The 13,746-nt window shown below is 39.2% G+C and overlaps 2 protein-coding genes across 6 annotated transcripts in view; one reads left to right on the top strand and one right to left on the bottom strand.

Annotated features, from left to right (window-relative positions):
* IFT74 (intraflagellar transport 74) overlaps positions 1–13,746 on the bottom strand; it is a 42,436-nt gene that overhangs the window by 19,896 nt on the left and 8,794 nt on the right. For all 5 annotated transcript variants that reach the window (XM_080987815.1, XM_080987818.1, XM_080987816.1 and 2 more), the window contains exons 9-12: positions 2,838–2,976; positions 1,632–1,694; positions 959–1,102; positions 563–603 (exon numbers count right to left, since the gene is read on the bottom strand). In XM_080987815.1, coding sequence (XP_080843941.1) covers positions 563–603; positions 959–1,102; positions 1,632–1,694; positions 2,838–2,976 — 387 coding nt within the window. The remainder of the gene's footprint in view (positions 1–562; positions 604–958; positions 1,103–1,631; positions 1,695–2,837; positions 2,977–13,746) is intronic.
* LRRC19 (leucine rich repeat containing 19) lies at positions 6,624–13,023 on the top strand. Its single transcript, XM_080987908.1, has 5 exons — positions 6,624–6,687; positions 8,096–8,173; positions 9,458–9,968; positions 10,645–10,836; positions 12,366–13,023. Exons 1-5 carry the CDS (start codon positions 6,655–6,657, stop codon positions 12,677–12,679), a joined length of 1,128 nt encoding a protein of 375 aa, XP_080844034.1. The 5' UTR covers positions 6,624–6,654; the 3' UTR covers positions 12,680–13,023.

Raw genomic sequence — 13,746 nt, 5'->3', positions numbered from 1 at the left:
GGACCAGTGGTCAGGGATGATGGGAATTGTTGTCCCAAAACATCTGGAGGGCCGAGTTTGGGGATGCCTGATTACAGCCATCTTTAGCTATTATGAACAAGGGACAGAAAACACATGAAGGGGATGACTATATGAGGTCTACTTCTCTTCTATGCCTGCAGAGGTTTTCTGCATGTTTAAGAACCCTCGAAATCTTCCACCTTGCCTAAGCTCCTTTCTGCCAAATTTCCCTTGGAATGAGGTAAATTGCCACGAGATGAACAGGTAGATATGGGGGGAAACTTAGTTGAGTAAATACAGTCTTTGGCTTTACATACTACTTGCTTTTAGCACTTTAGTAACAGTTCAAGTCATCCCAAATAGATCATATCTCAGTTCAAAATATGTTGTAACTAGAAGTGTTTTGTGAGGCATTCAAAAAACACAAGGTCTGTTCCTTTATATAGCCTATAAGCAGCTGCACTATACAAGCTGGTTATATGAGTTGAGCTGAGAAATAGATAAGAGAATTGCATTTATATTCAGAACAGGGTCTAAAAGAACAATATGGAACAGCACTCACTGTCTCTCCATGCTTGCTATTTCTTGGTTGTCTTCCTTCACCTTTAAAAAAAGAAAAAAAGAAATATATAATCATTAAATAACAATGGAAAACTAAAGATGGTTGGTCTCTGCAAAAAATTTCCTTTTTCTTTCTGTATATTCGGATGTTTAATTTATTATTTTCTCTGGAATTTTAAAAAATGCAATAAAGATTTTTTTTTAAATTACTCGGTTATGCTAAAAATGGAGACCACTTAATAATAATAAATGACGTCTGTCAGTTCTGTTACTAGCGTCATTATCAATAGTTGGTGGTTTGGACAGAGGTGCTTACTTGACCTCCCAGTTTTCACTTTTCAACTGCCCTTTGTTTGCAAAATCTCTTCATTTCTGTCTGTTTTAGCACTCTACATACCTGTTTTAGCAATCTCTCTCTCTCCTCCTGTGGAGAGCCCATACTTTTGTCCTCTGCCATCATTTGATTCCGATGTTCCTCAAGGCCATGAAGCTTTCCATACAGTTGCAGAGCCTCCTGTTTAACCTGGGAGTGTGCTATTTCCTGAAGAGATAAACTTCATTACTAAAGTGATGAAAAAATTTGTGAATAAAGTCATGTAAGTGATCTGTTAAGAATTTTTGTACATCAACCAAAAGTGCTCATGTGTTGAAATTGCCAGGTAACAATTTATTTATGATTTGTTTATAAAGAAATATATATCCCTGAATACTGTTTGCAAAAAAAAAAACCCATATAAATACGAACAATAGTATTCAATAAAATGTCCTTTAAAACTTGATAAAAACAAAACTATACATCCTGGATAAAACTGAGTAGAGAACTAAAAATAAAAAGCCTACAACCACTGAGTAACAAAGCCCATGGCTTCTATTACAAGCATTAATTGATATCAGTGTCCAAATAAATCAATAAGCTATCATGGGATTTTGGCCATATTTTCTTAATGGTACAGCAACAACAAAAAACCAACAACTTATGCCAGCTTTTGTTTTCTCATTAACAAAATTTTAAACACCTTCAAATTTCAACCATTTTGTAATTGAATAGAAGAATTTAATGTCATACATACAGCATCTAGAGACTGTTCTTTTATATTCACAGCATCCAGTTCTTGCTGTAAAGCACACAATTCCTACAAGAGTAAAATAAATTAGTATGCAGGTCCTGCTACTGGAATATTCATTACCAGAAATCTGTTACCTGAACACAATTAGTTATACCCAACCTTTGCTAAATGAAAGACTGGTTCAGATATCCAAACAGCTGGGGTTTGTCCAGTTCCTTGTGTTTATCTTGGCGGTGGCAGCATTTTGGGCAGAAACCATGGAGTGAGGGACAGAGATAGGGCACATCAAGGAGCAGAAAAGATCAGACAAATGAGGGAGCAGGAAGGATCAGACAATTCGGTTTTTCTTTTGTTTGGCAGTAGTCTCAGGCAGAAACCAAGGAGGGAGAGTTGTTTAGTCGATGAGTCGTGTCCGACTCTTCGTGACCCCATGGAACAGAGCACGCCAAGCACTCCTGTCTTCCACTGCCAGTTTGGTCAAACTGCAGGAGGCAGTGGAAGAGGGAGGGAGAGAGAAAGGACAAATCATGGAACAGAAATGTTAATACAGTGGTGCCCCGCAAGACGAATGCCTCGCAAGACGAAAAACCCGCTAGACGAAAGGGTTTTCCGTTTTTCAATGCGCTTCGCAGGACGAATTTCCCTATGGGCTTGCTTCGCAAGACGAAAATGTCTTGCGAGTCTTGAGATTTTTTTCGCTCCCCCCCCCCTTTTCTAAGCCGCTAAGCCGCTAATAGCCTTTTAGCCGCTAAGCCGCTAAGCCTTTAATAGCCACTAAACTGCTAATAGCGCTAATCCGCTAATAGGGTTGCTTCGCAAGACGAAAAAACCGCTAGACGAAGAGACTCGCGGAACGGATTAATTTCGTCTTGCGAGGCACCACTGTATAGGAAATACTGGAAATCACCAGCTCATAAAGCGAAAGCTCGCCTAACGAACAATTTCCGAGGAACACACTGTGTTTGGAAAGCAGGACCGGCGTGTTTGGTTATTGAAAGCTACTAGAGGCTACGTGCATAGAAAATGGACCCCTCCAAAAAATATGGGGAGTTGACAGCTTAGTCAAGATCATGCTATCCTACATAAAAGGATTTCAGCTTTTGGATTGCCGCTGTTGGATTTCCGCTACAGGAGTTCTTTTTCATTTATCAATGCTTTATTGATTGTGCTGGGGCTCATCAAGATGTAGTTCAGACATGAAAGCGTCACCTGCAAGAGCTTTTCATTTGCCACTTTCATCTCCATGTATTTAGCTTGATCCTCTTCAGACATATTTTTGACTATGTTTTCCGCCGCCTGCTTTTCCTGCTGGATGTCATCTTCCACAGCTTGAATGAGATTTTCTTTGCTGCATCACAAAAGCAAATATTTTGTAAATCTGTTTCATTTTTTAAAAAAGGTTATTCAAATCTGTGATTTACACAGAAGTACTCAGCTTGCTCTACTAGCATTTGGTTTTGACAGGTGCTAAAGAAACATGGAGAGAACACCATTTCCCTTTCTCCTAACCACTGCTGCCACTGCCCATTTTCTCATCTGTTACTACCAGATGAGTACCAGAAACAAGGAAATTACTTCAACTCCCATCTGCTGAAAAATTCCAGGGAGGAAAAGCATAAGTACTTTCCTATTTAGCCTGTAGGCTGATCAAAACCAAAGTGTCAGAGTTAAACTAAATCTGAATCAAATGCTTACTTTGCTCCCTGCCCCACAAATAGATGAGAAGCTCAATCATCAATTAAAAGATTTTGTTTGAGCTCAAAACAGAACAGAACCATCATCACAACAAACAACAACAGGTCACTGATTTTATATATATGGCATTTTAGACCAGTACACTCTCTGGTCCCAAACAACAGTCCAATTCACATGACCAGTGAATGAATCAGAAGCATCTTTATTTGCATCAGCTACTAGCCACAGCATGGGATGCGTGTGGTGCTGTGGATTAAACCACAGAGCCTAGGGCTTGCCGATCAGAAGGTCAGCGGTTCGAATCCCCACGATGTGGTGAGCTCCCGTTGCTCGGTCCCAGCTCCTGCCAACCTAGCAGTTCGAAAGCACGTCAAAGTGCAAGCAGATAAATAGGTACCACTCCAGCGGGAAGGTAAACGGCGTTTCCGTGTGCTGCCCTGGTTTGCCAGAAGTGGCTTAGTCATGCTGGCCACATGACCCAGAAGCTGTACGTCGGCTCCCTTGGCCAATAAAGCGAGATGAGCACCGCAACCCCAGAGTCGGTCACAACTGGACCTAATGGTCAGGGGTCCCCTTTACCTTTACTAGCCACAGCAATGCAATGCAATGCAATAAAATGTACTGAAGAAAGAGGTAAAAACTTAACTATAGAAAATACATTTTGGGGGTTTACATCAATTGCCCCGCTAAAAACATTGCAATTTTTGCTGTCATCTGATCATATTGATCTGCTAAAAGAAAGGACACAGTGGCAATGGTTGAACAACTCGGCATGCACAATAATAGAGGGGCAATAATATCAATCCTCAAATCTTTATAAAGAGTGCAAGCCCAGTGAATGTGTCAAAGGGGATCCAGGTTTATGCTCACCATCTCTGCTTCCAACCCTTTTCTGCATTAAGCTTCTGAACAGAGCCCACAGGCACACTTTGTAGGGGCATAAGCCTTCTCCATTTAATTTGCATTTTGCAAGATACTAGATCTCAGAAAGAGAGAGAACTGAAGAGGGCAGGAGTGGGGATTGTGGGTGTGAGTCTGACCCCTCCCTCTGTCGTGCGCCAGTGCTTATGTAAATAAGGCTAGCTTGAGCACATGAACTCCTGCCTTGAAGGAACAAAATAAAAAAAATTCCTTCCAGTAGCACCTTAGAGACCAACTAAGTTTGTTATTGGTATGAGCTTCTGTGTGCATGCACACTTCTTCAGATACACTATCTTGAAGGAAGTTATACATGTTGGGCTTGCGGAAAACATTTGTACTGTGCCTTCTCTAAGGGTTGGGAAGCTGCAGGAAGCTTTAAGGCTGAAATTTACTATTGAAGATTATGAGGGGAAACAGCTTGGCAGGGGAAGGGTGAGAGTGCCCTGACCCTCATGCAGTAGCTTGGCTACTCTCTACAGCTGTTACTGAAACCTTCTCCCTAACCTTTGAGCTAAGTGAAGCATGCACATTCTACCTGGGAAAAATCCCGGTCTGTATACCTGTGCTGGTAAGGCCTATGGCACTGTACAGAACTGCAAGCTCTGAGTATCCAAGTTTGGGTGGCATTAAAAGCATTAAAATATGAGAGAGAGAGAGAGAGAGAGAGAGAGAGAGAGAGAGAGAGAACAATCTGGCAAGCAGCAGCAGCGATGTGAGCAACAGGATCAGTTTGGTAAAAATTGCTCTTCATATTTTTTCCATCACACTACATCTTTCCATATTACGTTATCAGCCGTACAGTGGTGCCTCGCAAGACGAAAAGAATCCGTTCCGCGAGTCTCTTCGTCTTGCGGGTTTTTTCGTCTTGCGAAGCAAGCCCATTAGCAGTTTAGCGGATTAGTGCTACAGGGCTTAGCAGGCTTAGTGGATCAGCTGATAAGCGGCTTAACGATAAGCTGATAAGCGGCTTAAGGATCAGCTGATAAGCGGCTTAAGGATCAGCTGATAAGCGGCTTAACGATAAGCTGATAAGCGGCTTAACGATCAGCTGATAAGCGGCTTAGCATCAGCTGTTAAGCGGCTTAGCCATCAGCTGATAAGCGGTTTAGCGGCTTGGGAAAAAGGGAAAAAGGAAAAAAAACCTGCAGGAACTCGCAAGACATTTTCGTCTTGCGAAGCAAGCACATAAGAAATTCGTTTTGCGAAGCACCTCCAAAACGGAAAACCCTTTCGTCTAGCGGGTTTTCCGTCTTGCGAGGCATTCGTCTTGCGGGGCACCACTGTATTTCCCCTGTGTTCCTTCTCAGCTATTAGCACTCTCTCTCTAACACATTTAGGATGCTGGCTTACCTGAGACTGGGCCCCATGGAAGGTAATGGGCCTTACTTCTGAGCAGACATTAAAGAATTGCTCTATTAAGTATCATATTACAGTAGTACCTTGGTTGACGAATGCCTTGCTACTCGAACGTTTTGGCACCCGAACGCTGCAAACCTGGAAGTGAGTGTTCCAGTTTGCGAATGTTCTTTGGAAGCTGAACGTCTAACGCGGCTTCTGATTGGCTTCCGGAGCTTCCTGCAGCCAATCGGAAGCCATGCCTTGGTTTCCGAATGTTTTGGAAGTCGAACAGACTTCTGGAACAGATTCCGTTTGATTTCTGAGGGACAACTGTATTTATTCATTTAATCTAGCCAAAGTCATTGCCGAAAGATAAAACTATCATATAGGAAGATTAGGGCACAATATCACAATGATCACACCCACTCTATCACATAGGCAAATCACTATCATAATATGAATATTTATACTTTCTCATGTGAACCGGAGATGAACCGGCACACGGGTGTCAAACAGGTTACTGAATCTTTGTTAGCCTAAACTGGAATCAGAGCAACTATAGTCACAGCTGAATCAGAACTGATCCAAAATGTTTAGTGCCTTCTCCTCTCACTGGTTTTGACTTTTAGTTCTTTGAATGTAACTTATACCTAACCTCCACCCTGATCAGCATGTTAAAAACTGCAAAGGCTTTTAGCTGTTGCTTTTAATATGCACTTTGTATATTTATAATGTCTGATGTTTGGTAACTGTACCCCACTAAAAAATAAACTTCTACCCATGGCTCTCTGTTTCCAATACAATCATGTTTTATTGGAAACTCTAACCGTGGGTAAACTTGCTCTTTCGCCCTCACTTCATGTCATAAACATGATACCTGATCATATTCTAAAACTTCCTTATTGGCTGCAAGTCTATTAAGTCACATATGAACCCAAGTCAATCTTTTGCTAAAGGCATCCTGAAGTTCCTTATTTTAAACGACGTGATTGCTAATAGGGTACAAAGGTTGAAGCCAAGTGAAGTTCACATTGTACTCTTCTTTTTTTAATCCACAAGGATACACGCAAACATGTATATGATGTTCCAGAGAAAAAATAAGAAGGTAAGTGATTGGGTAAACTGCTAGTATTATCAAACGTATAGATGTTTGTTTTATTAACAAATGTATAATAAAATACATTGTTTCACAATCCAACTATTAAGATTATAGTTTAAATATTATATTGGTTCAAAGCTGTATGAATTCACTCGATGGCTTTGCAAGAGGACATCTTTGGAAGCTTGGAAAATATTTTTCAAATGTTTCCCCTCAGTTTAAACAGGGAAGCTGCCCGTTTTATTCTTCTTAAATAACGGAGGGCCTTTAATGGAACACTTCAGAAATAAATGTTAATTCCTGAAGAATTTTACTTGATTTTAATACATATATACATGGACTAAAAGGAGGAAGTTTTCACAAGAGACACTACAACTTTTGTGTGGGTTTTGCGAGGTTATTGATATTACTTGTTTGGGTGCTCCAATGTTTCTAGATACTGCCGGCTGTGCTTTTCTCTATCTTTTGAGATTTGCAAACTTTTCCCTATAGGGAAGGGTCAAGCAGTTCGCACCAGTGCAATAGATATGGCTCATGTCTTGTATAGCCTTGATCAGTGGCGCCATTTCAGAACTCTGGAGGGAGGATGGGCAGGAAGAAAGATTCTAAGTATCTGAAGTACTGTATAGCTGTTGCAGTTTCTTTCTTTAATATTTGGTAACAGCTATAGCGATAGTATTAAGACATCTGATGAAAGAACACCAGTACTTGGATAATTTTTATTGTATTTCTACAGGACACCTCAACAGATCACAGCTATGTCATTTTTTAAAGTATCAGAACACTAGGTGAACCAGACAAAGACAATAGAGATTTAAAAGAGACTGGGAATCGTTCATGATGTATTTACAGAAATATTGTAAAGAAATGGACTCACTAGCAGGGTTTGAGTAAAACACTTACAATTAAGAAAACAAGAGTAAAGGTTAAGAAACAACAATATGGAAATTAATTAAATGTAAGAAATAACTGAAAGAAAATTTGGTATAAAAATGATAAGAATGTAAGAGCATTCAGCTAAAAGATGAAAAATATGAGAAAATTTAAGCAGAAGTAGCAAATTGTTAAAGAACCAGAAGGAGAAGTTGAGGGAAGTCACAGAGTGGGGGGAGTTTTCTTTCATTCTATTTTCTTTTATATGATAAATGTGTTGAATATTAAATTGTAAATTTTAATAAAAAATATTTTAAAAAAAGAACACTAGGTGAAATAATTTCTTGAACATTGACAGATGACAAAGGCCTGATTTCATAGCACGAATGATATATAGTTTACATTTCCATATTTTACTCAGTTCTACAAATCCTGTTGAGTCACTTGGCTTTGCAATCACAACTATGATGCTCTTTGTGAACTTCTTTTTCATCATCAAATTGAGCTTCAATACTATTCAAGTGATAACGTGTACCTACAGGTTCAGAATATGAAGCTTGCTTGGCTCCTGACACTGGTTGCAGCTCTCTTTTTACATCCAGTTGCTGCTTCTCAAATGGTAAGCTTCATAACCGAATCAAGCTACTTGGCTACTTTTCCTATAAAGCTGTTAACAGCTCGATCCTTTACATGTATTCTATGAAGAAAGCCACATTGTGTTCAATGTGGTTGACTCCTATGCGTACTTAAGACTGTACCTAAGGCTATTTTAACTCCTCTTTTGGGGTGGGGTGGCAGAAATTATCACATTCATATAGATGATAGGACCTCCGTTGCCTTGCGGGATATCTTCAGAAGGAAAGGCTTGTGGGTAAACCCTACACAAATCCGGAGTGCAGTCCCTAAGACGGTTGGATGGTACTTCCTTCCAGCAACTCCTGCCACCAAGCTGGTGACAAACATATTGCTATGATTTCCTTTGGACCACACCAGCAAGGTCTGGTCGTCTGAGCAGTCCAGGAATACCATACACACTGCCCAGACTTGCGCCCTGGGGAGGTCACTTGGGTGCAGCTAACATGGTGATTTGACTTCACCCCTGGAGGCGAACTCCATTGTCTTTCGAGACAGATGGATGCCAATAATATATATGATAGAGTAGAGTATGTGAAGGATCCAAAACCCACAGAATACAGTGCCTAACCAATCATATTATGATTCTCATCACCTGCAAAATACGGTAGTTATTTCATGGTACTCCCTTCTTAACACCAGGAAGAAATATTCCATGAGTATGGGATGTGCCTTGCATTAAGTGAGGTGGGGAAATAGATGGGTCTTTTTTTAATAAAAGTTCCCTTTAGCCCTACAACTCTCTGCCAAAGCATTTATATTCAGTCCTGAATGATTCAGTTATTTCAGATTTCTATGCTCAATATTCTACTGTAGAAAAGAGTTTAACTCCAACATTTTTTATTTGAGCCCCAAGATTTCAACAAAAAAGGAGCAGGCCTGTTTTCCTACAGCCTGAACTACTTTTTCTGGTCATTTTCTTTCACATATTGATCATATAGCTGACTCTAATATGAAGGACCACAAATCTGAACAGCTGTAGCTTTATTTATGGTTATATAGCTGTTTTGTGCTACTGCTTTTGTTTCTATATTGATGATACACTTTCAATGTTGTTATAGGATTGTGTTTTGCAATGTCACTTGTTCTGATTTTCTTTCTGAAGATTAGCTGGGCAGAATTTTCCTTTACAACAAACAATAACATCAATATATTTTAGAAAAGTTTTCATATCCCTATATATGAGAGCTTGATGAACATATTATCTGTTTTATCCTGGTAATCTTCCCCAATCTGTATTTGTAACATTTTCTCTCTCTTTGTTTAACAGGTTAAGTGCGAGGAAGCAGCAAAAAACTATACTTCTGTTCCTCCTGGCCTAGACAAAAATGTTTCTATACTAGTTCTCAGTTACAACAGCATCACTTTAAATGAAAGTGATACCACAAATCTTCAAAAGTACATGAATATTACAGAATTATACCTAAGCAACAATTCCATTTCTATTCTCCGTAATTTTACTTTTGACAAACTTTCAAAATTAGCAGTTCTAGATGTCAGCAATAATTCTATCAGTACAGTTGAACAAGCAGCATTTGCTGGTTTAAATAAACTAAAGATTTTGCACCTACAGAATAACAAAATTGTGCAATTAGATTCCAGTGTGTTTGTATTGCTAAAGAGCTTGGTTGTCTTAAACCTAAAAAATAACCTTTTGAGATATTTTGATGCAAATGTATCCCTTAATTTAACCAAAATCACATTAATTGGAAATCCATGGAATTGTTCATGTGACCTCCTTAGTTTACAGAGTTGGCTGAAGGCCACTAAAGTAACCATGGGTAAGTATCAAAAAATGTATTGGTGTTTTAATCTATACGATTTCCATTTCAGGAGGACTAAGTGTACTCCATTGATGTATGAATTTAGCTATCCTCACATCTTTTATTTTTGAGATAAGGATTCCTTTAGACTGAGAGCCAAAAATGCTAAAAGGAGTTGTCAATAAAAAGCACACCGAAAAGATAAAATATGAACTAAATGTCGAGCACATACATTAAGTTGGTATTTGAAAAGGTCATGTCTGAAAATTGCCTATTCATCCAACAGATTTTGTATAGGAAAAGAGGCATTTGCCCTATGAACTAGAAATGTGCTAAGTAATGTGGTTTCAGAAAAAAAATAACAGTGCTATCCTATATGCACCTACTAAGAATTATTCCCACTGAGTTCAATGCAACTTACTCCCAGCCTTAAGACTCCTATTAAACAGATGAATAGCACAGTCAAACCTGCCTGAGAGTATTATAGGTGATACTGAATATATTCATATATTTTATGCCCAGGAATATTTTCATGGAATGAATAATTGTTGGAAATAATATATTTGCCTCTGGCAACCCTATAACACTAGTCTCATGGATTATTTTTAAAGTTCTAAACTATACTGTCTGAAATTGTTTTTGAGGGCAGCGCAGACCAAAAACTTTAATCTTTTTGAAATGTTTATATTTACAGAAAATGAGAACGGTACTGTGTGTACGTTTCCAAGCAGCCTGAAAGAACAACCTATCAAGACAGCAATTATAGCTGACTGTGAGAAAAGAGAGATGACGACTGAAGCAACCACCTTATCTTTCACTTCTCTTAATCCAACTAATGATAGTCTATCTCTGCATAATGGTACAAATAGAAAAGCACTAAAGTCAGGTATATTTCCATTTAATTTACCGGCAGTGCCCATATGGCTATAGAAGCCATGCATTTCAAAAACAATACTAAAGATCATTTAGTGCACTGATACAGAATTTAAAGCAAATGCGTATTGAATCCAAATTTAGCTGTCTGCTAAAAGTAGGGCTCCCTCTGTTCATGGATAGCTTTTGATCCAGCAGAGGAATCCTGCTGGTGGAAGGAAGAACATTATTTTTGCCCAATCCCCACCCGTTCTGTAGTCTTCCCACAATCCCCCTACCCTCTCCAGCCGATTTTCATAGGGTGCAAAGGTCTGCAAGGTGAACGGGCAATTGGTAAAGGTTGCTCCCCTCCTCTTCTGCCATTATATCAAACCTATAACTGTGCATTCGTTTCCTTAAACATTGTTAAGAGCAGCTCCACCATTTCCTTTACATTTCTCAGGAAGAAGAACTTGCACAGCCTTGTGTATTTTAAGCAAAAATTCAACAAGGAGCCAGTCCTTGGCTTGGTTTATAGACTCCAGTCTCTATGCTATCCTCATATAAATTAGAATATTTAGCATATATATTGATAATAATATTAGATGTATTACCAAAATAGCTTTTGAATGGTCTTTTAAAACAAGTAATATGCTGAAAGTTATGCTGACTATATACAATTGCAATATAGCCTTTTCTAGTTTTTTATGCATAGTGGTAAACGTCAGATTAACCCAGACAGTCATGTGTCATTGGGAGCACAAAGTTCAAATTCTTTTGTTAAACTTGTTTCTGGTGCAGCTAGAGCTCAGCTGATCTAATTCAAGATACTTGCCCAGGGCCTCATTAACCTTGATGAATTCTTCCACTGATTTGGATGAATATGCCTATCTGGGGTCACTAGTCACAGACAAACAGACATAGCTAGACCTGGAATGAGGCAGGCACCTGGGATCCAAGCACACAGCACAATGTCCATTTAACTGTACCAGTTGAATTCCCACAATTATGTTAATGACAGATGCCTTCAGGACTCTTTAACAGAGCAACTACTGAAATATGTTCAGTCAAGTGCCAAACTTTACTAAAACACTGCTTTTAAAAGGCTAATAGTCAAATGTCCTAAAGATGATGTGTTGGCGTCACAGGTGTGGGAATTGCAAAACCACAAACTTGATTCTCCAGTGGATTGAAGTGCAAAGTGACTTTTGCATATTCTTTTTTCCCTGCAGCTCTTTTTACCTCTGAAAAGCTGATATGGAAGGTTAGGGAACCCTGAGAAACAGAATAGGGGGTGGTACCAGGGGTTGCAGTGGGGATGGGATTTTGCAAAAATCACCTATACCCCTTCTGCCCACAGAAGCAGGCAATTTGCAGAGTGGGAACCTCTGCTGGATTTAACTCACTTCTGTGAATGGAAGGAGTCTAGCTCCAACCCTTTATTTTTCTATGGAGAGAGGGAAGTTACTTGATAACTTCTGAAAGGTAACCTTATGAGGAAAAATGGAGTAAGAGTTGTATTTATACTGAAAAGTACTAAAACGATGTTTGATTTATTTTAAGGTGTGGATGTTCATCGTCCTGGCAAAAGTTGGACCTTTCTGATTGGTGTCCTGGTTGTTGTTATCAGCATTTCACTGCTGATTGGGATGGTCATCAAATTCCCAGTATGGTACCGTTATTTGATTAGCTATAATCATAGTCGTTTGGAGGAAGACGAACCAGAGATGTTTGAAGAAACTTTCACATCTCATAACTGCGCATTCCCACATACACCAGGTACCAATGAAGAAGAATCGGTTGTGGTTTTTGAACAATTTCATACATTTGTTCCAGAAGAAGATGGATTTATTGAAGACAAATATATTGATACATGAAGAGTTACTATGAATGTTGCCGTCTGAATCTCTCTGCCCCATTCTGAAATATGTGCTAAGGGCTGTCATATCTGTAGCTTTATAAAGCAATGGGCTAAAAAACCCAAACTGTTGCTGCTTGTGATTAATCAAAATATGCACTATTTAATCTTGGCATCATTACAGAAAACCACTATTGGTGAAATGGTGTTGGAGGATCAAAGGTTTTTTTGTATGTAAATCAGGGCATTTTGCTTGGGTACCTGAAAGAGAAATATAGCCCTATACAGTCGTACCTCGGCTCCCAAACGCCTTGGGACTTGAACGTTCTGGTTCCCGAATGATCAAAAAGCGGAAGTGAGTCTTCCAGTTTTCAAACTTTTTTTGGAAGCCAAATGTCCGGTGCAGCATCTGCTATTGTTTCCGGCACACCTGCACAATCGGAAATCAACTGGAAGCTGTGCCTTGGTTTCCAAACGTTTCAGAAGTCGAACCGACTTCCAGAATGAATTCTGTTCGACTTCCGAAGAACGGCTGTATATTTAAAAACAGGCAAAACAAGGGTCTGGCATGCTAAGGAAGTCATTACACAAATCATTAAGGAGGCATCCTCTGGAGTTTAGAATCCGATCATCAATGAATAAGAAATAACATCTTCTGTGTCTGAACATCCAGAAATATGTAATTAATTAAAATAATTCTAATTAACAGAAACTAAGTTTCGCTTTTGTTGCACTATACAACTATGACCGATATAAGATAAATAAAATAAATAAAAATGCTTGTTTGCACTTTTAAATGAACAAAAAAAATCAGAAAAACAGGTTGATACCATGGGTACCCTTCTGGAGTGGCTGTCTGCATTAGGGGTGGGTGGCACCGCGCAGCGCTGGTTTTAGTCCTACTTGGATGGTTGTTTCCAGAGGCTGATGTTTGAGGAGTGTTCTTTGGCCCCTTGGAGCCTTCAATTTGAGGTTCCTCGGGGTTCAAGGTTAAATTAAATCTTTTATCCTATATGCTACTTCTGGGGTTTGTGATGGTGAGCTGAATTTTTATTTATTTAAAACTGACTTGCTTTGTTGTACATT

The sequence above is a fragment of the Podarcis pityusensis genome (genome assembly GCF_964106645.2).
Source record: "Podarcis pityusensis genome assembly, chromosome: 17".
Classification (NCBI taxonomy): Eukaryota; Metazoa; Chordata; class Lepidosauria; order Squamata; family Lacertidae; genus Podarcis; species Podarcis pityusensis.
This window is presented reverse-complemented; position numbering and strand designations above follow the sequence as displayed.

Excerpts from the sequence above, each read along its gene's own strand:
- LRRC19 (XM_080987908.1), top strand. The coding sequence starts at position 6,655 with ATGTATATGATGTTCCAGAGAAAAAATAAGAAG. Across the intron at positions 6,688-8,095 it reads TCCAGAGAAAAAATAAGAAG|GTTCAGAATATGAAGCTTGC; the intron begins GTAAGTGATTGG and ends GTGTACCTACAG. Across the intron at positions 9,969-10,644 it reads GGCCACTAAAGTAACCATGG|AAAATGAGAACGGTACTGTG; the intron begins GTAAGTATCAAA and ends TTATATTTACAG.